The sequence below is a fragment of the Vombatus ursinus genome, unplaced genomic scaffold, assembly GCF_900497805.2.
Source record: "Vombatus ursinus unplaced genomic scaffold, bare-nosed wombat genome assembly UNPS02010394.1, whole genome shotgun sequence".
NCBI lineage: Eukaryota > Metazoa > Chordata > Mammalia > Diprotodontia > Vombatidae > Vombatus > Vombatus ursinus.
This window is the reverse complement of record NW_020950172.1, coordinates 1,936,198-1,961,393: the sequence shown is the minus strand read 5'-3', so window position 1 is coordinate 1,961,393 and position 25,196 is coordinate 1,936,198. Positions and strand designations below refer to the sequence as shown.

General features: G+C 49.9%; 1 protein-coding gene across 2 annotated transcripts in view; it reads left to right on the top strand.

Moving 5' to 3' along the window:
- CERK (ceramide kinase) overlaps window positions 1–25,196 on the top strand; it is a 51,146-nt gene that overhangs the window by 8,758 nt on the left and 17,192 nt on the right. Inside the window, exons 1-7 of one of the 2 annotated variants that reach the window (XM_027854288.1) lie at window positions 8,323–8,468; window positions 8,601–8,714; window positions 9,063–9,185; window positions 13,576–13,701; window positions 16,994–17,057; window positions 18,120–18,265; window positions 24,361–24,435. In XM_027854288.1, the coding sequence (XP_027710089.1) occupies window positions 8,690–8,714; window positions 9,063–9,185; window positions 13,576–13,701; window positions 16,994–17,057; window positions 18,120–18,265; window positions 24,361–24,435 (559 nt within the window). In that variant the 5' untranslated portion in view covers window positions 8,323–8,468; window positions 8,601–8,689. Of the gene's footprint in view, window positions 1–8,322; window positions 8,469–8,600; window positions 8,715–9,062; window positions 9,186–13,575; window positions 13,702–16,993; window positions 17,058–18,119; window positions 18,266–24,360; window positions 24,436–25,196 lie in introns of those variants that run through there. The other variant, XM_027854289.1, reaches the window with a different exon arrangement.

Genomic DNA, 25,196 nt, shown 5'->3' with positions numbered 1-25,196 from the left:
GCAGTCATGGGGCCCGTGGGCACACAGCTGGGCCGTGCCACAGGCAGCCATGGGGCCCAAGCTTTCTTAACTCCCATCCAGCCTTCCCCCTCTCTCTGCTGTCCTTGTTTGTAGAAATACATTCATAGTTCTTTGGGTTTCATTGTCAGTTTTGCAATAAATTCTGTGGCTAAACATCTGTTATTTTTCATTTTTTACCTTTTGGAAACCATAAATCCAATGTTGTGTGGCCATTGTACTTTACAGAAAATTGAATACATTTGTTTGTCCTTCATCTGCATGACTAGCAGGGCCAGAAGACCCACATTCAGAGGATTTCCTGGAGGCACCTGCTTGGCATGGCTTATGGCTGAGCTAAATCAGTCTGCTCTTCCAGGGTGGCAGACCCAGGGTAATAATAACCCTGCCTTCATTGAAACCTCTTCTGGTCAGAAGAGTGACTGATGCGCTCTTTCAATGCGTCTTTGGCAGCCAGCGGCAGAGCAGAAATAACTTACAATGGGTTCCATTTTGGAGAAGGGGCCTCCTAGCCCTTTTGCCATGAGGCACGTTGATCGTTTTGTAAAAAGTTCCTGTGGTGTAGTTGGCAGCAGGTCGTACATCGAAGGCGGGCGCTCACAACTGGGAGCTTAGAAGAACGGGGAGGGTCAGGCAGACGTGGGACTGGGTGGTCAGTTGGAGCAGAGATGCACCCGGTGAAGATGCTGAGGACGAGCCGTGGGGCTCTAGGTGATTGTGGCACCAGGGGCCCGGCGGCCAGCAGAGCCACAGACTTAGGCAGAAGGTCAGGCGCTGCTGGGTTGTCGGGAAGGAGCAGCCACGTAATGGTGATAATGAAGGCCATCATTGCTTTGGTGCTTTGCAGATATCTCCCTGTAGTCCTTAAGTAGGTGCCATGATTATTGCCATTTTACAGATACAGAAAACGAGGCAGAGAGTGGTTAAGGGACTTACCCAAGGCCACGCAGCTAGTGAGCCTCTGCTCAGGTCTTTCTGCCTGCAGGTCCCTGCTGTACCCACTGAGCACCTGGGAAAACCAAGGTGACGTGGTGACGTGGCACTTTTACTCTTCAGTCTCTGGTTACCTTTAGGGTCCAAGCAGGATTGACATGGAGGCTTACGGGGAAAGGCAGCTGAAAATTGTTCTCATTAATACTAAGCTAGTTAAGGCCAGTATTAAGCATTTGCTGTATGCCAGGCACTGTCCTAAGCACCAGGAGCCTCTGCCCGCAAGCAGCTTCTCCTCCTGGGGAGAAGGTGACTGCCAAAGGGAGCTGAATATGGGGGCGGCGCGTGAAGCAGCTTCTGAAAGGCCATTCCCCAAACATCTGGCCCGAGGAAATATGCTGTTGCCATTTGTGCTCAGCTTTTTTGGGAATACGGTAGAGGACTGGAAACTTGAGCTACCCTGCCCGACTGGGTAGGGGGCCTTGGCCAATTGCAAGAAGCAGCTGGAAACAGCAGGATATTATTACCCCTCCCGGTGTTGGCAGAGCCTGGAGTGTGGGGCTCCTGCCTTGCTTTGGGCTTGTTCTTTACCTCCATGGTTTTCCTTGTGCGTGTACCTTATCTTTTGGGGATTGGAGGGCGCAGTCACCAGCGCTGCATGGTGCTCCCTTTGCCCTTCCAGAAAGCAGAATGTTTGAGTTTTGGTTTCTCTTCAGTTTCTGTGGAAGCCCCTGCCTTTCTGGTGCGCTCATTTTGGAATTTGCCGCTCTTTGCCCCCTTCTCCGGAAGCCTTACTATGGAGCGGGTTTGACAGTCTGTGCAGCTGTGCCTCTGGTTACTGAAAGGAGAGAAATGCATCTGCTCGGCCCTCGTGGTTTGTTTGCAAGGACAGACCCGTTCGTTTGATTTTAGGGTCCTTCCTGTTTCTCTCTTTCTTCTTTCTCCATACTGCATCAGTTCAGACAAGTTTTCCCAGAGTTCTTGTAATTCCTTCCTTCCTTTGCTTGGCACGAGGATCCTTCCTCTAACAGTGCAAGTCTCGCTTTCCCTGGTCCCCTGGTAGCCCAATCATATGCCATGTATTCTTAATCTTTTTACTTAAGTTTTATTCTGAACATAGTGGCAAGTAGAATGACATTTCCACCGCCAAAATAGAACAGAAAGAGGAAATTATACATGTAACTGTGAAACTGTTCCATACTTACTGCTTGTCCTGTGGAATAAATGCAACCTATAACTTTCAAAGTTGTCTTACTTTTCTGTTATCCCATTATGCGAGAATTTGTTTAGCCATTTGCCCATCGGGCAGAATTCACTTTGTCGCCAGCTTTTTGCTGTGGTGGAAATGCTGCTGGGGCGACTTTGGTGTCTTGCTATCTGTGTCTTCTATGGGGGATGTACTAGCAGGGGAATCTTTGGGACCAAGGGCATAGAAATCTTAGGCACTTGGGGGAATCATTCCTAATTGTTGACCAGAATTGTTGAAATAATTCACGGGTCTGCTGGCTCCTGCCAGTCTCCTCCAACATTGATGATTCGGACCTCTGTGACCTCTGCCCGTTTGCTGGGTGGGAGGGAGCAGGAGCCTCCAAGGTGCGGCACTGGAAGGGTCTTTCCTGTTGATGATCCTTTTCAAAAGCATGGGTTCGTCTCCTGGGCCATTTATTGGGGAATGTCTTGGAGAGCAGACCTTTACTAGAGAAAGTTTGTTGGGAAGATTTTTTTCCTTCACACGTAGTAAGTTTCAGCTGTGACTCCATGGCAAAGTATCCAAGTGCACGCGCTGTAAGTACTGTGGCAAAGCAGGTGTGAGTGCGGTTCTCTAGTGTCCGTTCCATGGATGAAACCACATCTGTTTCTGCTAGTGAACCTCTTGGCAGCACCGAGGGTTTTGGTTTGAAGAACTCGTTTTCTAGGTTTTCAGTAGCTGTGGTTACGTCTCCAACAGGGCTTCTCCCCGGGACGGTGGCTGCAGGAGCTGGGCTGGGTTTCTTGGGCATGGGATCCTGGGCTGTGTCACCAGTATCCGTGCTGTGGTGGTATTAACAGCCTGAGGGGGCCTCACACTCCAGGCGAGGCTGGCCAGCCTGCCCTCTTGATGATGGCTGCATTGGTGGCGTTGAGCATGGTGGGCCCTTTCTTCAGAGGCATTGTTCCTCAGGATGATGGCTTTTGAGTGGTAGGATGTGAGGGATGAGGGAGAGTTAAGATTGCGGGATTGAACCCAGGACCATAATAATGCCTTAGACAGAAATTGGGGTGTTTTAGAAGGAGGGAGGGTTTGGGAAAAAAAGGGCGCTGAATTCAAGGTCTCCAAGAGGCTGGTCGTGTAGGATGGAAGTTAGGGGTAGAGACTGGCACCGGCTCATTGCATTCCCGAGCCCTCTGCATCGTGGCAGCCAGCTGGCTTTGTGGAGAGAGGGAAACCAGATTGGGCTTCAGATTCTGAGTCAGTCACTTGCAGGCTTTATAGCCCTGGGCAGGTCATTTAACCTGGTTCAGTCTTCGTTTTCCCAAGTTTAAAATGGGATTAGGAATTGTACTTACCCGCTAGGTTGTCACTGGGTTGAGATCATTTATGTGAAGGCTTTACAAACCCCGAAGTGTTAGGTCAATATTGGCAACACTGCCCCTCCTGGCCACCTCGGGCACACTCAGGGGTAGACCAGCTCAGGCTTGGTGGAAGTGGTTTCACTTAACTTTTATTCCTTTGTAATGGCCTCTTTTTCCTCATCCCTCAGATTGTGAAAAGGGATTTGAAGGATAACTTGCTTTTGGCTTGATTTGAAAACAGGGCACAGGGACTCTTCTTATCAAAGGCTTTGAGGGAGATGAACGCTCTACCTTATTCCTTTTCAAATTTGACAGCATGTTCATAGCAGCCCTTTTTGTCAGTCAGTCAGCAAACATTCATTGAACTCTTATACTGTGTACCAGGCTCTGTGCTGAGTGCTGGGAATAGACATAGCAGCAGAAAGACAGACCCTCCCCTCAAAGAGCTTACATTTTAATGGGATGGGGGCAGAACATACACAAGGGAACTAGAAGGGGGGGTCCCTAGCATGGGAGCATAGTAGAGAAAGTTGGGAGTGCAGCCTGGAGAGTGTAGTACCGTACCTCTGGCCTAGGAGCCATCTCCGCTGGAGGGTGTAAATGGCAGGGCCGCAGCGAGCTCCCCAGCTCTGGGGATGATGCCAAGGTCTAGGGCACAGCCCCGAGAGAGACCAGAGTGCAGCCTGGAGAGTAATGTGGTGACAAAGAGTGGGAAAGAACTAGTGCCTCTTGATGGGGGTGGCTAACCAAGAGCAGGGCGGAATCTTCCTGGGCTGTAAGCAACGATGAACATGCAGAGTACAGAGAAGCCTAAAATGCCGAGCCAGGAGGACACCAGGTACGGTGACCACGGCCACAGACGTGGAAGGACACCCTTCCCACCCCCCCTCCACACACACACACACACACACACACACACACGCACGCACACACACACACACACACACACGCACACACGAAATTTAAGAAGGACCTCAAGAGGTCCCCAGCCCTGTGCAGAGGCGTCCTACGCTGTACCTAGCTTCATATTCACTGAGAGCATGCTGAATGCATCTGCTTGCTATTTTCTCTTTAAAAATATTTGTGATCTATGGGATCTGGGAAACCAGGCTAATGTGAAAACACAAAGTCTATCAGTAAGGACTTAGGAAAAATTGACAGAGCTCTCAGATACTCTTAGTAGGGATGGTTCCCCTTAAAGGCAGTGATGGGAATGGGATCTGAACCCCTAAAAAGGAAAGACCATATCTTTGGGATCTGGACCTCTAAAAGGAAAAGCCCTTGAATTTTCCCACACTGCCCGGTCCCCAGTGTTCGCCTGAGGCATCTGGCCCCATTAGCTTGCTCAATACTCCTTTATCCCATCTAGACCCCTTCTCTGTTACCTCCAGACCACCCCAGACTTGCTGCTCCTAGGTCCTATCTAGATCTTCCCACAGTCTTTCTGTATAAAATATTAACCTAACTCTCATCAAATAGGCAGATTCTTAAAGTCTGGCCCACTTGTATTGGCTCACAAATACCGCAGACTCACTAGGAGTCTGGCCTACTTCTATTGGTGTACTTGGACCGAAAGAAGGCCTGAGCGGTCGAATTCTTTTGAGGCAGACCCCTGCCCTGTAGCCCTGCATTTTGGGATTCCAAGCACCCCCAGACCACAACAGCAGCGTTGCAGGTCAGTACTTTCTTTTGTTCTTCTGACTTGCTGTAGGTTTTGAGTTGTTTTCCTTTTAGAAGAATACATGCTGTGCTGTAGCTTTGCAGAGTCAATCCCGTGGTTGGTGGGATGGCAGAGCGGTGGCTGGATGTCATCGGAGGATGTGAAAATTCATGCTATCACTATCCTACATACCTGCCCTCTTCTCTTCAGTGTCATTATTCAGTATCACTCCTTAAGACAGTGCCAAAGATTTCATGGCAAGGTCACAGTCTTGTTCTCGCAGGCCCACCCGCTTATTTCAGCTTCCGTATTGTAAAGTGATCCATTTACCAGTGAGGATGACTAAAAGGGGTTAATGACTTGCCCAGGGTCACACAGCTAGTAAATATGAGGCAAGATTTGAATGCAGCTCTTCTGACTCCAGGTCCCCAAGCTCTGCACCCTGAGCCATTGTGCCACCTAAATGGGAAATGAAACTTTGATTCTGTTGTTGTATTTTACAGTGAATTTCATTTGGGGGGTAGTTTTGGAAGGTGAGTAAATTCTCAGGTTTCTTGATACACTTTACATTTAGAAACTCAGTTCCTCTAAACTTCTAGGCCAGAATCAAGTGATCCATGTTTATCGTTCCCTTGGCTTCTAGTGTAATTCTGTACTCAGAGCAGGGGCTTAATGAATGCTTGGTGATTACGTGAATTTACAGATTTAAACATCATAAACATGTGGCTCCCTAAACATTAAAAAAACGGATTTCCCTATTGTTTAACAACAGTAAATACCGTTGAGTAGGAAATGCACTGAGGTTTAAAGTTCTCTTCTAAACCTTGAAATACAGTTTTACTTTAGAGTCATGGAATTCGACTGATCTCGCCAACTTCTTTTCTAACCTTCTTAGTTCTCTTAAGGGCACAACAATTTTTCCTTATTCAGGACTTGTGCCCTTAGAGTTATTCTTGGCTCTTTTCCCTCATTCCTCAAGCAAATAAATTCCAGGGGTTCAAAATTTACAGCTGGAAGGCAACCAGGTGGGGCAGTGGATTGGTTGGACTCAAGGTCAGGGAGACTGGAGTTCAAATTCTGCCTCAGATACTTGGTAGCAGTGTGGCCCTGGGCAAGTCACTTAAGCTTTTGATGGTGCAGATATTTGGGTTTATATGGAGCCTCAGAGGATGTGACTGGTACTACAGTCCCTGGCTCAAAGGGCGGGGACATCTTAGCCTCTCATAATTCCAAATTGCTTGGGTTCTAGAACCCAACAGCTGTGCATCTGTGCGCCGAGCTTTCCACAACTCCTCAGACATTGGCTGTCATCGTCTTATATCATCCCTGCCAATAAGCTGGACATGAAGGGAAACCTGGGGGTTGTTTGATTTGCATTTCTCCTATGATTGATTAGTGATTTGGAGTATTCTCTTAGGTGGTTTTTAGTAGTTTGTAATTCTTTTGAGAATCATTTGTTCCCACCCTTTCACCTCTTTGGGGAATGACGTGTGTGTGTGTGTGTGTGTGTGTGAGAGATATTGGTTTGTACCTTCACTTGACAGAAGACAAATAGTATCGGAAGTGAGATTCTGAGCCAGGCCTCCTAGGCCCACCATGCCCTCCTCACATTTGTGCTCAAACCCTGTTATTCTCAGAGCAGGGTGTGGAAGGGAGGCAGTGAAATCCTTAAGACCGTCCCAGGATTCCTGGAGTTTGGAGAAGAGAAAGGGGCTCCGGGGCCTGTCATTCCCCACAATTCCTCAGTATTTCCTGGAGCTGTTTGTCTGCCGTGTACTTAAGTTCCTTTACTCTCCTACCCTGAGATGGAAGCGATCAGGGCCTGGGGAAGTAGATTTGTTTAACTGACAGTATCTCTTGTAGTTCTGTGGATTTGACACTTTTTGTCAAACCTCTTGTCAGACCAGCTGAAACCAGACAGTCTGGGTCTTCCTTTCTCTTATCTGCCCTCTGCCCTGAGCAGTGAGCCCAAAGAAGAAGGGAAGAGATTTGGGGAGAAATGGGAGTGCTTAGGGGTAAAGAAAAGCCTGAAAGGGCCAAAGGGGGGATGGGGATTGTCAGGGGCGGGGCTGGGAGTGGGGAATCATAGGGACCGGGGGAACTGCAGGTGAGACCTCTGTAGACCCAGGCCGGGGAAATCGCCCCCAGTCTGTCGAGCAGGAGACAGGAACATGGAGGGGAATGGTAATCTGCAAGTTATGTGGTGAAGGCCTCCACCAGTTCTGGGCGTCGTGTGCCACTGGTAACCAGGGACTCTTCTGTCCCCTTTTACCAAAGCTCTCGGGAGGGCTCGGGAGGGAGGGTCCTGTGGCGAAGGCTGCTCCTCATCTCAGTCAGGCCTCTCATGCTTTTGTCTGTACCACAGTCCCAGGGGAGCTCAGGATTCTCTTGGGGGGGGATGTCCTGAGGGGTTGGCTAGACTGGGAGACGTTTGCAGTGACTTTCATTTCTGTGGTTTTATGGTTTTTAGGTAACTCTGAGTGGGCCTTTAAAGGGGAGAGTTGGTCATAGAGGGTGCAGTAGGAATAGAAAGACTTGATGGGACTTGGCAAATGAATGAGTTGGAAAGGTGAGGAAGAAGCTAAAATCAAAAGTGATTCTGAGGTTCTTGTCTGGGTGAGGGTCTCTTCTGACTCACTAAAAGGTCACGATCGTCTTAAGGCAGAAGTCTGATTGGGTCACTGCAGCCCTAGCCCTGTGGGCTTTTGAGCCCTTCACAGCCTGTCTCTGTCCTGCCCTTCCAGTCTCCTTACCCTAGACTTCCCTCCAGGACACCGCAGTCTCGCACCCCTGGGAGATGGCCACTCCATTTTCCGTCTCCATGGCCCATTTCGGGACCTTTCCATTGGCCGTCCCCCAAGCCTGTCCCTCTTCTCTTCTGCAAGGTGTCTGTATCGAGGAACATGTTTTAATGTTAGTAATCGTAATAAAAAGTTGTGCCCAGGCACTGCCACCCTGGCAGGTTCTCAGGGCTCCTTCCTTTTGAGTCTCCTCAAAAAGTTCCATCTTCCCTCTTTGGGTTTCTCTAAATGGATGCCCTCTGAGCACGGAGCTTTTAAGATAGATTTTTGAAGAAGACCAGTAACGTTTTTGCTTCAGCTCTGATTCCTAAATAATCAACTTCTGTGTTAACCTTTAGACCAGAAGCTGTTTGTGCAGGGGCAACGTCTTGCCGACTCTTGGAAATGCGTGCGCTGTGTGTGCTAAGCTGCTCCAAACCAGGCGTTTTCTTTCTCAGTCCTGCCAAGTAACAGAAAGCTGATTCTGGGGTGATCATGCCGTTAGCTGTCATGAAGATTGAAGTGTGGTGTGTGCCTTATTTTTGGCTTCTAATATCTTATGAATAAAAACTAGAACATTGGCTTTTTTCTCTTTTGAACGTGCTCATCAATTTCTCCCTTTAACATTGGCTTTTCTTACTATTTTTCTGCCTTCACAGATACCTGCTCAGTTCCTGTTTCTGAGATTATCACTGTAGAAGAAACAGAAATTGATGAGAAGCACTATCATAGTGGGAAATGGCAAAAGATGGGAAAGCCTTACGCTTTTACAGGTAAAACTGTGGCGGCCTGGGGCTCCTAGGGCACTGGGTCCTCCCCCGGCTTCTCTAACATACGTGCAGCCTCTGTCAAAGGGAGGTTGGTGCAGGGTTGGGGAGGGCCAGGGGCGACTTGCTCAGTGTCCCGTGGGGTGTCTTTCCTAAAACTTGCCGGTATGAGTTCTTTGCCCTCTCTCTTTTGCCTGATTTTGTAGCACAGCATTTCTCCTGGTTATTAATACCCCCTATTTATTATGGGCATCATGCATCTGAAGACATTTGACAGCTTGGCCAGTCACCATGAATACATCACGCCCCTGAGGCGTACCCACTTGGGACTGATGAATGTGTTTCTTTTTGTAGTGTACTATGTAAAGAGAGCGCGGCGTCACCGCTGGCGGTGCAGTCACGTGACCTTCTGGTGCACGGAGGAGATGCTCTGTAACCAGTGGATACAGACGCTCAGAGAGTTGCTTGAGAAGCTGAGTAAGTTCCTGGCATCTAAATGTGTGGAAAAGAGAGGAGTTAATTGTGGCCTCACTAACTCTTCCTTTGTGGGTCCTTCTTTGCCCCTTCTCCCTTCCTTGAAATCTGACCTTAGCAGGGTGGCTTGATTTCTGTCAAACTGGTTGAAGTCATTGTTCAGGAGACCCTCTCCGGGCCGTGCTTGGGGTCTGGACAGACTCTAGGTGAGGAGATGCATGGCAGGCCCCTTTCTAGGCCATCAGGTGGTCTGGAGATGATTTTCTGGTGATTTGCAGTTTCATGAGGAAAATGAATGAGGCTTGTTCAGACCTGTGGGCGTCATGGTCCAGCAGGGCCCGTGCATTTCATGGTCTTGCCCCCGAGGACAGCTGGCCTTCTTTCCATTCTTGCCCATAGTGTGAGGAGCCTCATTCAAGAAGGCCCCTTCAAGTTGGCTTTTTTCCCTTTTCCTACTGGATCTCAGCCTCTGAGCCTTTACAGCTTTGATTTTCCAGCCCATCCCTCCCTTCATTTATTCCTAGGCACCTCATCTGTTTCTGGGTTTAGTCACCACTTCCCTAGCCCCCCATTCTGTGGTTATTTAACATTTACCTTTAGCCTTTTAGAGCCCATGAAGGACATCATTCTGTGCACCCTGATGTGAAGAGACACGAGGAGACTCTTACATCTCATTTTCATAAGCCGCTATTAACATTGGTATTTTCTGAAGACACAGAGCTATCTTTGTGGGTAGCAGAACACTTCACTGACTCACTTAGACAAATATTTATTTAGAATGTACAAGTTGCTTGAGGAGTTAATAAACTTAGATCAGACTTGCTTCTTTTCCTTAGGGGATATGATATCTAGTAGGGAGAAAGACATAATATGTGATATATATCGTTAATATTAAATCAATATATCAGAGTTACAAAAGAGACTGAAATAAGGCCTCAAGGAGAAAATTACCATGGTGAGATTTTGGAGGGACGCTCTTCTCTTCCTAGAGGAGGAAGCGTTTGAGTTGAGTTTTAAAGCACAAATAGGAATTTATCAGGTGAGTAGGGAGGGGAAAGTATTCCAGGCCTAGGAAGCAGTTTGAGGAAATGCATGGAGATTTTTAGGGTGTGTTCAAGGAACTGACAGAGTTGGACTGGATTTGGGAGCATGTGGAGGTGAAGTAATAAGAGACAAGATAAGTAAAGGAGGGTGGTTCCGGACTCTGGAGTGCTTGCAGTGACTGGCCGAGGACCCTGAACTTTAGTCCATGAGCAGCAGAGCCATCGATGACCAGATCTGTGCAGAAAGGAAGATCCGTTTAACCGCGGCGGAAAGGCTGGATTGGATAGTCGGGTCAAGTTAGATGCCTAGGATGTTCCCGGCACCGTGCTGAGCCCTGGGGCTACAAAGAAGGGCAGAATAGAGTCCCTGCTCTCTACTGTATGCCACGCACAGGGGATAAAAGCAAGTCCAGAACACAGGCCCTGCCCTTGAGGAGCTCACAGTCTAATGGAGGAGATAACCCGCAAACAACTATATACAAACAAGAACCAGGAAAGGGACAGGCAGAAGGTGGAATTTTGAGTGGGACTTGAGGGGAGCCAGGAGGTGGAGATGAGGAGGGAGAGAAGCCCCCCAGTTGGGAGATGTTGGGAGATGGTGTCTTGTGTGAAGAACAACCTGGAGGCCAGTGTCCCCGGGTACGTGAAAGGTGTAAGACTGGAAGAGCAGCGTGGTCCTGTTATATAACAGACCTTAAACAGCCTACGGATAGTCACTGGAGTGTACTGAATGGGGACGGGGCCGGCCGGAGGAGCGACCTGGTCAGACCTCTGCTTTAGAAAGATCACTGACAGCTGAGTGAAGGATGGACTGGAGTCGACAGAGAAACCAACTAGGAAAAGCTGTTGCAGTAGTCCATGTGTGACGTGCTGAGGGCCTGCAGCAGAGGCAGCAGTGTCGGGAGAGGAGGGGACGTATTCAAGAGGTGCTGCCATATTGGATTTGGGGAGTGGGAGGGAGTGAAGAGTCCAGGCTGGAGAGAATGGGAGGACGGTGCTGCCCTCTGTGCTAGTAGGGAAGGTAGGAGCGGGGGGAACCCAGGGGGAGAGAGAATGAGTTCCCTTTTGGACGCATTGAGTTTAAAATGTCTGCAGGACATCTGAGGTGTCCAGAGGCAGTCGATGATGGGGGCCTGGAGTTCAGGAGACCGACTGGGCCTGGAGAGAAAGATCGGTGATTCGTCTGCATAGAGATGGTCATTAAATCCATGGGAACTGATGAGATCACCAAGTGAAGTTGTCTAGAGAAAGAGGAGCAGAAGGCCTGGGACAGCCCTGGGGGCCGCCTCTGCTTCGAGGGAGTGATCTGGGGGAGGCTCCGGCACAGGAGACAGAGAGGGAGGCAGAGAACAGGAGGCGGAGAACAGGAGGCGGACGGGCGTCACGAAAACTCAGAAGGAAGCGGTATCGAGGAGGAGAGAGTGATCCACAGGGTCAGAGGCCACAGAGGTCAAGGAGAAGGAGGAGAGAAAAAAGGCCATTGGATCTGGCGATTGAGAGATCATGGGCAGCTTGGACGGCAGAGTTGAGAGCGCTTCTGAGGACGCTAGCTATTTCAGTAAATGTCTAAGCACCTACTGCGTGCCGCCCTGATGGAACACAGAGACAAAAGAAAAGTCCTCTCCCTCAAAGAACTTACATTCTGACACGGGAACTCCAGTGTGCACACGGGTAAATAAATCACAGAGTAATTTGTGGAAGGAGAGAGCAGAAAGAACTGGGATGGGGTTAAAAGAGCTTTGTGAAAAAGCTGGCAACAAAGCTGAACTTTGAAAAAGAGCCAATTCTGGCAAGTGAGGCCCAGTCTGTGATCTGCTTTAGGCAGCCCGGGTCATCAATGGGAGAGTGGCGATAGTCCCTGCTCCGGTCTGTCTGTTGGGCTGGAAGCCCGTTGGGGTCCTCCTTGGATTTCCAATCCCATTTGGTGTTCTGCTCTTGTGAGGTCTCTTATTGGAGTAGCTGTAGGGGGTCTGAGCTGCCCTCCTCCCTCCTCCCTCCTCCTCCTGCACCTTCTTGGCTCATCTTCCTCGATACGGTGGATAGGATGGGGGGCCTTCGAGAAGCAGCCGTTTGGAGCACTCCCCCAGGCTCCTGGTAGAGGGTGGCACATAAGCCAAGTCTTGAAGGAGGTGAGGAGTGACAGCAGGTCAGGCAGGGGACGGTGAAAGCAAAGGCCCAGAGGAGGCACCCCAGAGGCTGGAAGGCAGCGCCCACGAAGGGTTGGCCGGGGCCGGGTGGCGTTGGCTGGTCCGTGTCCAGTGGAAGCATTTGTGTCCTTGGCGGCTTTGGAGCAGATGTGTACTTTAGGGATATGCATCGGGCAGCTGTGGGGAGGAGACTGAGGCAAGTCATTTCCCTGCTGTGGACCGCTCTTTCCATGTCTGGTGTTGGGGTCGTGGGCAAGCTTGTCGTCATGCCTCTGCTCAGCCTGCTCAGCCTGTTCTGCCTCGGCGCATACAAGTTGCCGCAGACTCTCTGCGTTTGCAGTAATCCTCATTCCTTCAAGCACAGTGGTATTCCGTTACCTTCACACACCACATCTCAGTTAGCCATTCCCCAGTGGAGCCTGATACACTTTGAAAAGGCCCGTTAGTCCTGTGTGATCTGAAAGGTTTTGTTTTTAAATTGCTTATGTTAAAATTCCGTTTTGTCCCCCTTTTCCTTTGCTCTCATCTTAAATTATTTCTGTCCTTGTACGCTTTCTTCCTGACATCTTTATTTCCAAAGTCCTTTTGCTCATTACTTTTTAATCACGTGTTTTTGTTGCAAGTTCTGTGCTTGGCCCTTGAGTGAACTGAACGGATATTTAAGAAGAGCCTGCTCTGTTCAGAGTGGTTGGTGGAAGGGACGCCTGACGAGGAGTAGCCATCGTTTGCCTGTTCTCCTCTTCTTTTCTTTCTTCCCTTTTCTTTACTCCATTGAGCCTGTCCAGTGGGCCAGTCGTTGTGTTCAGCATCTAAAGGGAGCCCGGAGAGGAGGGGGTGACCTAGTGGATGGAGAGCTGAACCTGGACACTGGAATCCTTGGGTTCAGGTCAGGTCTCGTATCTGACACACACTTGCCTTGTGACCCTAGGCCAGTCACTTAACCACTCAGGGCTTACAGGAAACTCTAGAACAGTGGCTAGTCTTTTTGCCTCTTCATCAGGCACTCTGTCTACGGAGGAGGCCCTCACGTGAAGAAGATGGGGCTCCCACTGTTTGAAAGACTTAAAAGATAGTGTTTCAGAAAAAACAGCATCAGGGTTCTGAAATCATTATTATGTTATCATTTTCTGAATGCCTCTCTTATCTGGATTTACGCTGTTGTTTACCCATGGTGATTTACATCTCCTTCTTTTCTCCCTGTAGCATGTAGACCAAAGCACTTACTTGTGTATATTAATCCCTTTGGAGGAAAAAGACAAGGCAAGCGAATATACGAACAGAAAGTCGCACCGCTGTTTAAGCTAGCTTCTATCACTGCTGATGTCATCGGTAAGGCTCATCCTTTTCTTTTACTGAATTCAACAGAGCATATTATAAATGTGAAGGTTTGCTTATACGTGACTTTTGTGCATGGCATGGTGAGTGGTAGAGCCCTCCAAAAAGCTTGGATTAGTGTGGCCCCCAAGATCCCTCGCTCTCTGTGTCGTCTCTCTGGGGATGACCCCTTCACCAGGGGCTGTCCTGAGCTTCCAACAAGACAGCGCCTAGGAAGGCTTCTGTAGACCTTGGTGTGCTGTGGAAATGGGAGCTTGACTTACTCGTTTCAATTCAGCAAGGATTTATTAAGTGCCTACTGTGTGCCCAGGCACTCTGCTAAGCACTCAAGTGACCGGAGCAAAGCAGCTTCACAAGATGATTGTCTTAAACAGAATAGAAGTTTAATTGCTTGCAGTTCTGTGGATTAAAAAAAAAACAAAAACGGGTTAAAGGATATAGCCTGGTGAGACTTGTGGATAGGCTTCATGAGATCAAGGAATGCTATCAGGAGCTGGAAGGAGCCGCAGAGATGACCGTAGTCCAGGTTGCACAGGGTCCAGAGGCCCCCCAACAACACCCGTGTGAATGAAAGAGTGACCACTCACTCACCCTCGGTTTGAAGGCTCCCAGGGATGGACGGTGCCCGTCTCCAGCAGCAGGGGCCCAGCCACCTTGGGGAACCTCTAGTCGTGAAGACGTTTTTCTTTGCCTCGATCCTGAGTCCCGCTCTGTGTCTTACTACCCACCGACTCATGCTCTGAGGCCCAGCAAAAAGCACTTGAATCCATCCACGTACCCCAGGACAACCCTGTAGTTACTGGAAGACTGTGTGGAGGTCTTAGACAGCCTGAGTCCTCTCCAGACCGAAGAGGCAGAGTTCTTTCTGCTGACCTGTTGCATAAACTCTCGGCCTTTTGCTATCCTGTTCATCTTTCTATTTTGAAGAAGCTCCACATTGTCCGTCTTTAGAATTGAACACAGTGTCCTAGGGTTAGCCTCGCTGGAGCTGAATGTAGCATGACCATTCCCCCTTTTTTTGTGGACGCTGTGCGGAGAACGTGGCCGCCATGTTGCACTGTTGAGCCTGTTGGACGGCAGCTCGCTGAAAGCCCTGGCGCATTCCTGTGTACCTGGCCCGACCACAGCCTCTCTGCCTTTTCTGTGCAGTTATTTTGGGGAGCTTGGCTTCAGTACCTCATATTCTCACTATTAAGCTTCGTGTTCCATTCTGTTCAGCCCTTTGTTCTGGCCTCTGGAGAGCTTTTCAGATCTCACCTCTCTTTGAAGTATTAGCTCTCCATTCAATCCAGTCAGTATTTATGAAGTTCCTAGTACATGCCAGAGTCGTGGATACTGGCGATAAACAACCAGAAACAGAACAGCGCCTTCCCTTCTGCAAGGGTTTGGATCAGCGTAATCCGGTTTGAAGAGGAAGACGGCAGTGGCATCTGAAGAAGCCACTCTCGGTTGCGGCATGGGCTCTAGGAGCAGGGGGCATGTCCCTGGCACATGTCAAGGTCAGGGATCAGTAAGCAAACCAGTTTTCCTAGAGTGTACAGGAAGAGAAAGAGAGTAATGTGAAATTGGCGGAAGAAGGCAGATGGAGCCCGCCTGTGAAGGGGTGAAAGTGTTCCCCAGCCTTCCCTTCACATTCACATCGTTGACACAAACATGGACCGGCTCAAGGTCAAGGACGTGGCCTTGCATTCCGAGTCGACATCGACTAAGCGTCTTTGGTCCAGTCCTTCCATTCGTTCCAGAGCCGTCTAACCGTAGGATCATCTAGCCCGCGCTTCTCCGTCTTGTATGACACTTGTGAGATGTGGTACGGAGACATATCTGTGTCTGGCAGCATTCCCTTCATCTAACCTATTTAAAATGGAAATGAAGGGAGCGGCTGGAGGTCTTTTCCAGAGAGCCGGGTGCTTGCCAGAAAGAATCTGGTTGATGTTTAGGAGTAAACAGAGGGAAGGGCTCATTTCTTTAGAGGAGGAAGTACATAGAGAAGAGGGCTAGAAGGAATTGTGCAGAATCATGGCCTCACCTTTTTCACAGCCACCGGGAAGCCCCAAACTTTGGAAGATTTCGTGATGCCAAAGGGAATCCTTTCCCCTGTAGCATCAGCAATCCCGCCTTCCCCGGTCCTCCTTCCAGCGGTGTCAACCCCAGCCCATCCACCCCTTCTGGTCCTGGGTTTCTTTTCTGCACCTCCCTCCAGTGTGCCAGGAGCCTCCCACTCCAGCTCTCCAGGGTGCCCAGAGACCAGCGGAGGATGCGGGCTCCCATCGGCATCAGCAAGCTTTCCCTCTGCTCTCCAGCTGCCCGTTGCCCTGTCTGGCCAGACGGTCCTCTGGCTTCCCTTTCACTTCTGCATTGTAACGTTTTGTAGTCTGCTCCCACCCACCACGCCCTCAACTTTATGTCCGTGGTAGCTGTGGTGTTCCATGACTCAGGGCCATCTAGCATCATGGAAGAATATTGGTATCGAAAGGGGAATTTTTTTAGAGAGGAGTATGGTTCATTGAAGAACATTGTTTAATTCCCAAAGCAATCCCTCCTGCACTCTTGCTCCCGTCAGTTCTGGGTGCTGCTCTTTTTCCATTCTTCATATCTGTCCAACGTAAAGGTATTTGCAAATCAGGTTGTCCCTCCCTCTGCCTAGCACTGTGCACCATAGGTGTTCTTCATCCTTGATTGGAAATGAAAAGTTAAAGGCTTGCTCCCCTGCTCTTTTCACCATCGCCTCCTGTGTGATGTTGTAAAGACTGCTGGCTGGAGTGTCCCAAGACCTGGGCCTGTCACCCATACTTATCTTACCTTTGACTACTGCCCTCCACCAGAGCCCCTGCCACCTTTGCCTCCTAGGGCTATTGGGAGTCTTGGGTGCGAGCTGCTCTCTGTCAACAGATCCTGCGGGTGCCCCCCGACTCGGTAGGTTCTCTCCTCCAGGTAGTGCCTGATGTAGGTCCCTGGGCTCCGTCTTGGGGAGAAGCTCCTGCCCCACAGAAGAGGTTCCCAAACAGCCAGCTTTTCCTGATGGTTTAGACTTGGTCTTTTCAAAGACAAGAGGATGGTCTTTGTGCTTTCTGGTTTATTTGTGAGTTTTCCTAAGCCAGGTATTGAAAAATAAATCTTTCTTGCTACTACTGTCGCCAAAGATGCCACTTACTATTGGCAGTGTAACATGTAGGCGGATTCTAAGGCATTGTTTCCTTGTTTTTATTTAAATACCATAAAATGGTATTTTATGGCTGATTATTTCTCATGAGAACTTAACTATAAATTACATGCTTATTCTCCACAGTTACTGAACATGCTAACCATGCCAAGGACAGTTTATTTGAAATTAATATTGAGAAATATGATGGGTAAGTAAGGGTTCTTGTCTCTTGATTTAAAAAAATACATCCCAGAAACATGGAATTACGCATTATGCTTTACCCGTCTGTTTCACTTTGTGATTCTTTTTGTGAGGCAGTGATGGGATGGGTGGAGATCAGGGGCTCCCCCTGTCTAGGCCATGGTGTGGAGCCTCCCAGGGCCCTGCTTCTGGTTTTGTGTGGCTCATCCAAGTCTCCATGGCTGGTCCCTGCCTCCGAATTGTAAATGAGGGGGTCTCACAGAGAGATGAGGAGCAGGGGCCCTTTACAGGTGTGTGTGCTGGGATCATTCCTTCCTTCTTCCCTTCTTAGGGCAGCAGCGGGGTGGCTGTGGGGTTGGGAGCCTCTGACACTTGGTCCCTAGGTGAGCTTAAGCAATTCACTTCACTTCTCTGGGCCTGTTTCCTCAGCTGTACAGTGAGGCAGTTGGCCTAGGTGACCTCAGGGGCCCCTTCCTGCTCCAAGTCTGTGATCTCAAGTTGTTTAAGACACGGTTTCTATTCATTAGAAGTTTGCAGTCATGTAGGAAAGAGTGTGTGTGTGTGTGTGTGTGTGTGTGTGTGTCTGTGTGTCTGTGTGTCTGTGTGTCTGTGTGTGTCTGTGTGTGATAAAGGGAACCAGCTCACTCAGTGGTGGAAGCCCAAGAGCCCTCAGAGCATTGTGGGCAGTCAGCGTTTACTGTGGAAGCTGGGCCGGTCAGGGACGAGGTGGCCCTGGAATTGGACCTCAGAGGATGTCGGCCTCTTAATAGGTAGAAATATCAGGGACGGCAGTGGAAGGTGATGGAAGAGGGAAGAAGTCCATGTGCATCCCTACCAGAGGGAGGGACCTGAGCAAAGGCCCAAAGACCTACGAGGGGGACAGTCAGGCCAGCATGGCTGCCGGGGAGGGGCGTGAGTGAAGGTCTGGAGAGGCTGGTTGGGCCGGCTTTCCGAGGGCCTGGAATGAGCCGGTCCAAGCTCTTTGAAGATGATTGACCGTTTTCAGACCCATGCCTCTTTGGGGCAGGGTCATCTAAGCAGTGCTCCGGTATTCTCTGCTTTCCCACAGAATCGTCTGTGTCGGTGGAGATGGCATGTTCAGTGAGGTGTTGCATGGCCTCATTGGAAGGACACAGAAGGATTGTGGTATAGACCAGAATGATCCCAAAGCATCGTTAGTCCAGTGCAATCTAAGAATTGGGATAATCCCTGCAGGTAAGCAAGCAAAGCGTGCCAAAGCATGTTTTAACATTGTATTTCACATGAGGGATGCATTGCTCTTCACTTAAGTCTGACAGGAATTCAGTCAAGGCCTAGTTAGTGAAGATACTCATCATTGGCCACGTAGAGACTGAGGCTTAAAAAAATAACATTGTTGGGTGTTCTTTCGTGATTCATTTAATGATTTAAACTGATTTTTATTACCACCAAGCTATTGGATAAATGTCCTTTCTGAAAAAGTATTTGATACCAACAAAATTAACATGAAATTGTCTTTCTTAAGGAGCTCTGGACCTATGAAATGATGGAGACCTGTATTTGCTGTTACCTGTGTTACACCGACTGGCTTTGTTTACCCTCGATTTATTTGTCTTTAAATGTGTTCTTGCTGGTGTGTTTGTACAGTAACACCTTGTTAAACTTAGTCTCACGGAGGTGTTCCACTTACGTCATTAACCAGTTATTCAGATAACTGAAGCTTACCCCAAAGGGCCCAAATTGTATTTTCACCGTTTTTTGTTGAAGATCTTTTTGAAATGTAGCATACTCTTTGTCTTCCTAATCAAAGCATTTGGAAGATACTTTGACCTTTTCTTATCACTTAAGATTGTCTTGTAAAATTCTGAATGATAGATTATGTTTTCCCCTGTGTAAGAGATCGCATTTCTCCAGGTTCCTCATTCTCGGTGACTTTTGTTTGTTTGATCGTAGTTCCTGTGTAGAGAATTGAGTTGGCATCCTGGAGGCCTTCCTGTCGTTCTTGTACCTCGAGGGTACTAATGTGCCTGTTGGACTTCCATCTGTTGTTTGTCTCCATTGTTGATGCGTGAGCCTCTCTCCTCCTCCTCCAGTTTTTACTGTGACTGTATTCTTTACACACCGCCATCATCTTCACAGCTCTGTGGGCCCCTGCACTCAGTAGCCCCAAACTAATCGAGGAAAGTCACAGGAATGATCATTGGTAAACTGGAAGGATCAGGAGAGTGCCCCAGTGGAGTGGTGCTGGAGATGGGTCTTAGGTTTTGTCAGCTGGAGATGGGTTTGTGCTGAGCACGCTGGTGGCATAGGAGGAGGGAGGGAAGCGGAGAAGTGGGCCAGCAGACTAGTCCCCAGAGCAGAATTCCAGGCCTCTTCCTCCAGGAGGAGACGCAGTTGGGGGGATAACGAGGTCCCTGCAGAACTGGGGTGGTCGTGGTGCTCGACCTTCCAGGACTTCCAGGGTGTGGCCAGTAGAAGGGACCCCTCGAGAATACTCAGGACCCCTGGTAATAGCGAGGGAGGCGGCCCCTGGTGGAGGTGAATCCTCTAACACAGGGAATGATGGAAAGTAATCACTGAAGGCAGCCCGGAGGAGGAGGAACAGTTTGTCCATCTGCAAGCATTTATGAAGTACTTACTGTGTGCCTGCCGCTGCGCTGAGTGCTGGGAACACAGTCAGAAGCAGAAAGGCGGTCCCTGCCCACAGGGAGCCTACGGTCTAATGGAAGAAGGAAAGCTGACAGGTAGAGGGGGGTGTCACAGCCAGCGGAGCGGTAGATGAAGGCTTTTGGAGCCTGGAGACGATGAAGAAAGAGGGACTGACCAATCAGAGGGAGAGTCCGTGGGGACAGGAGCGCACTTCCAATATGAGAAGTAGTCCCAGGGCTGGAGTGCACATCCGGGGTGATTGAGGGGGAGACAGTCCTGTGGAGATGAGGTGGCTGTGCAGTTGGGGGAGGGAGAAGGTGTAGTTGGCCTGCTCCGACTTGGAGAAAGAGGAGGCTATGGAACACAGCCAAAGTTTTCTCTCCCTCAGTACTGATGCCTAGAGAAAACTTTGTCCCGCCCTCTCTGTGAGCCAGCAGGGAATGTGAAGCTAGAGGGCCCGGGTTCGGTGCCCACAGCCCGGCCCAGACACCTTGGTTGGGCCTGGCATTGGAACCAGCTGTGCAGCTGCCAGGATAGCCACAAGCTACTTTGGAAAAGAAATGTGGGAAAAATGTTTTCCAAGAGAGCTTGTTGACTCATTAACGGTCTGTCCTGGGGATGCCCCAGCCATGCCTCATTCTTGTTAGCCCAACACTTGCTGCCCGGCCCAGGGCCCATGGGAGGTTGCAGTTCGTTAACCCAGGGGGTGCAGAGACTTAAGATGCAGCAGTTGGCTTGGCTTTTGCTGGAGAACAAAGCTTCCCCTCTTTCGCTGATTCCTGGGCTTTCAGAACCTCTGTATCTTCTCATAACCGAGAGACGTCATGTTTGCCTTCAGCTCCTTTCCCTTGCTGTCATCTCCCCCTTTCCTTGCCCTCTTCTCACAGTGTCTGTCCAGCTCGCTCTTGCTTTAACGATTCTTTTTGTTCTGTAAGCCCCCGTACAGCGGCTCTTTATTATTTTTCTTCTCTGGTAGAGATTCAGAAAGTCACCTCCTGTGTGTTTTTGTAAATAGAAGGAAACGGGATCATTTCACCTGCTGTGTGATTACTTCTCTTGTACTGCAGAAAGAAAAGGGACACGAGTCATAGCTGAGATACCGGCAGACACTCAGTCAGCCAACAGGATTGGAAAAAGGCACGTTGGAATTTCTGTGGCTAATGGACCTCTTAGGTCAGCGTCCAGTTTTCAGAGAGTTCAAATGCATGTGACGTTGAAGGTGCGTCAGACATGGTTTACTCTTTAAGTGAGGATTCCCTGGAAGGCCTCCAGCCATTGTGGCAGGCAGGGGCCTTGGGTTTTCATAGGCTGCGTGTACTACCCTAGCAGATTGTAGGCTATCCTAGGCACTGCCAGCATGACAAGTACAGGGGCATTCCCCACCAGAAGGCTAGTCACCAGGTGAGGAATTGGGGGGCTTACAGCACCCCCAAAGGTGATCTGACAGTATCTGCAGCTTTCGACATCCAGCTGACAGACTCCTGGTCAGGGATGAAGTGTGCCTGAATCGTCAGTGAGAACGTATTTGCCAAGGGTCTTGTAAGTTTAGTCAAAAGGTCTTTAAACTGGAGAAGACGAGAGAGAAAGAAGACTCCCTGGGTGTGTTCCCAAACTCCGATGCATCGAGAGTAGCCACAGTGGAGGAAGAAGAAAGCTACTGGTCAGCAGTGAAGGCTCCCAGACATTCACGGGAGACAAAGTCCAGGAGAGGAGCCTGCAGAAACCCCTGACCTTCATTGTGTGTAGGTGGCAGGTGGCAGATTTTACTTTGGAGCTGCCCGTGAGACTTGGGATGAAACCCAAGGCTGGACTCTGACTCTGGATGTGTATAACCTTGTTTAAAAGAAGCATGACAGGTCAGGGGGATGGGGAATGGCAGTGCACATGAAGAAGGCTTACTCCTGTCCGGAGGTCGGAGAGCAGGGGTGTAGGATGGGGGAGGGGAAGGGACGCACGATGGAGAGCAGTGAGGGTCGGAAGAGCGTCTGGACAGCCGAAGAGGATGCAGATCCCAAGCCAGCACCGAGGCTTGTGACGTCGTCGTGCTGGGGGCTTCGCTGCTGTTTCCTCCCTTCCCCCCTTCTTTCTCCTCTCCCTGATGGAGAGCTCCACAGCCACCTCTCCCAGCAGGGAGTTTGGGGTGAGGAAGAGAACCTGGTTCCACCCTCTGCAACCCAGAGCAGGGAGAACCGTGGCTCTTGAGGATCTCGACTAACCCATACAACAGTCAGCCTTAGGCCACTCAGAGAGAAACACAGAGGAGTAGTTCTACCGAGTGAAAGATGGATTTTTTTCTGAAGAGACTAGACTTGGATCTAGAGGAATCTGTCTCCCCCATAACTTCACTGACTGCCTGCAATTGTGGAAACAAATTCCCAGGAGCAGAGTAAATGCTAGTGTATGTCCTGGGGAGAGTGCTGTTGTTTGAAGGAGACGGAAGCCTGGTGGGAGACAAAGAGGTTCCGCGCCAGCCGCAGAGCTGCCCCGTCCGCACAGCCGCCCCGTCTGCACAGCCGCCCCGCCCGCACAGCCGCCCCGTGTACACTGTCCTTCTGGGAGTGTGGCTGGACAACCGTGACTCGGAGGTGGGAGCCAGGGGGCCTGAGGAGAGGCGAGCTGCCCTGGCTGAATCCAGCCCCTGACCCAGAGGAATGAAGTCCTTCTGTCCGGGAGGAGCAAGGATGTCGAGATCCCAGTCACAAAGGAGGAGGGCACAGGTTGTGCCAGAGCTCAGACGAGGGAAGAGAAGCGAGTTTACGGACTCTGGGCATGGATCTCGACTCTAGTTTCTGGGAAAAGCAAGATGGCGGACAGGCAGCTAGCAAGGTAAGCAGTGATGAGCAGGTGCCACCGTGCCGAGGATGCCCGCCCAGCCTCATTCCCTTTTTGACCAGGTTGCTAACCTCGGTGAGGGCCTTGGTGTGCATAGAATTGACTCACGTTTTGTAAACTCGGAAGCCCTTGGTAACTGGGAGCGGCTTTTCGTTGATATAACTGGATTCTCTGGCTTCAGGATGCCCGAATTTTTATGTCTAGGCTCCATCTTGAATGCCAAACTACCTTTAAAAAAAGTGCTGATGTTTTGTCTTTTTTTTTAACAGCATCAGTTTCTCCCAGTATCTCTCCCCCTCTTCTCTCAGAGAGACAGTCCATATAACAAATTGTTTTTTAAAGAAAAAAGAAAGAAAATGAGAGAGAAAAAGAATGAGCAGAACGGATCACTACATCAAAAAGTCTGAACTAACTGCAGTGCACCACATTTGTGGACATCCCATCTCTGCGGGGGAGGGGCTGCCTTCTGCCTTCTTCGGGCCATCCTTGGTCTTTGTGATTGTGCCGCACTCGTTTTGTTTGTTTCTTCGTTGTTCTCTCCTGGCCCTGCTCGTGCCATTCATAACATGGTCTCCATGAACCGCCCAGTCTGAGGTTGTCGTTACTTCTCCGTGGGTCGCCTCGTGGCATGAGCTTCTCCAAACAGAAAACCCATCACCACGATCTTGCTCACGTCCTTCCAGAGCTCAGTCATTCCCCTGACAGCCCTGGAGATCTTCCGGGCTTCTCCACACCCCAGGGAGACCGCAGAGGAGAGCTTTCTGTCGAGCTTCTGAATTAAATTTTCTCCACATTCTGTAAGGATGAAGCTTGTGATGAGAAGCTTAAAGACCTTGGATCATGGGTTTTTCTGCAGACTGCAGAGCTGCTGAGGAACAGGTCATCTATGTGAAAGCGTCATTGATTTTTAGACCATTTCTTATCTGAAAAATGTGAACAGAGTGTTAGAGAAAGTGATGTGATTGCTGGCCTCATGAGAACACTTGGCTTTTGTTCTCCCTCCAACCCCCATGGAGAAAGCAAGAAAAACAAAACTTGTCACCCACGTGTAGTCAAGCAAAACAAATTCCTGCATTGCTGAGGTCTGAAAAACAGGACAAGATGTGAACAAACACGTGACTCCGTCTGTACCCTGGGTCCTTCCCTTCTCTGGCTGGAGCTGGCCTGATCCTTCCTGAGAAAGAGGCAAGAGTGTTTTGTATAACCCTGCATTTTATTTATTTATGTTCTAAACTTAAACTTCGAATAAAATGTGCATTTCCCTACACCGAGTGTAACTGGAGAAGATGCTTGGATAGGAACATCGCTCTCCTATGTAGCTTGCTTTTCTTTTCAATATCTCACAAATTCAGTATGCAGTTTTCAAAGTCGTCCTCGTCTGTGATTCTTTTTGGCCTTGTCCAACCGTGTCTTGTGCTTTCTTTGATCAGCCATTGCTTCTCCCTGTCACCTTCCCCCACCCACTGAAAACCTTCGTGTCGTTAAGCACGTACTCCTAGCAGCCGCCGGCCAGTGCAGCACGTTCGGAGCAAGCCGGCCACCCAGCAAGCACCACCTTCAGCTTCGTTTTGAGGGAGAGAACAGGGATGGTCTAGAATTTCCCGACGCCTTGTGGAGACGATGCCGCGATGCCCTAGGAAGGAGAAGGGGGTCACTTGGGAGGCCTGGCCAAGGATGGGCCGGGGAGGGGTCCTCTGTTTTCGCCTGTGAAATGGGGCCAGGCAGCCGTCGTTTCTTTGGGCATCTTAGGAGTTGTATCAGAGCCGGCTGAGAAACTTCCAGATGCTGAGGGGGTTGAGCCTTCATCCTCATCCCTGAGTTGATCATTCACAAGAATCTCTTTTTTTTAGGTTCAACAGATTGTGTGTGCTATGCCACGGTTGGTGTTAATGACCCGGTAACGTCCGCGTTACACATTATTATTGGTAAGTCATTTACTGTGTAAAAATGCTTCCTAACGAGCCGGGGGCCCTAGGCAGGATGGCGCTGCCTCACTTATTTGTTAACTGCACCTCACTGGAAGGCATCCCTGAGGGCTTAGCTGACCTTAGCCCCGTTGGACACAGGACACAGTCCATGCCACACTCTTTCTTTCAGGCCCTGGCCCCTCTCCTGGTACCTCCAGGTCCTCCTCACCTGAGAGCATTCCGGAAGCATTTACTCTGCACGGCCAGTGCGAGGCCAGGACATTCTGACAGCGGCAGACAGCCTTGTGGGGTGCCAGCCTCCGGGGGCTGTGGCAGAGTGGACAATCAGGCCTCGTCTCTGAGAGCCTTCTGCGCTCCTGGGCTTCTCAAGCCTCTTACCACCCAGCCCCAGCCTGTCTTTCTTTCTTAGACATCGCTCCCCTTGCCTGCCACGTAATGAACAAAATTAATGAAAGTACAATTCCACGGAGGTAATGTTCATTTGTGGTTTTCTGAGTCAGCACATGGCCCATCGGGATTGGTTTCTGTTTGAGATTGACACCACTGCTCTGGACAGCCAGCTCGCTCTCTGTTCACACGTGGAACTCCCTCCCTTTGCCCTGGCTGTGCCCTGGACCTGGAACGTCCTCTCTCTTTTCCTGTGCTTCACGGAATTCTGCCCGGCCGTTTAGTAGAAGCACTTCGGGGCAGCACCTTGTGCTGGAAACCTTTGCTTCTCTCCTCCCCCTCCCCTCCCCAGACACTGCTAGTGACAGACA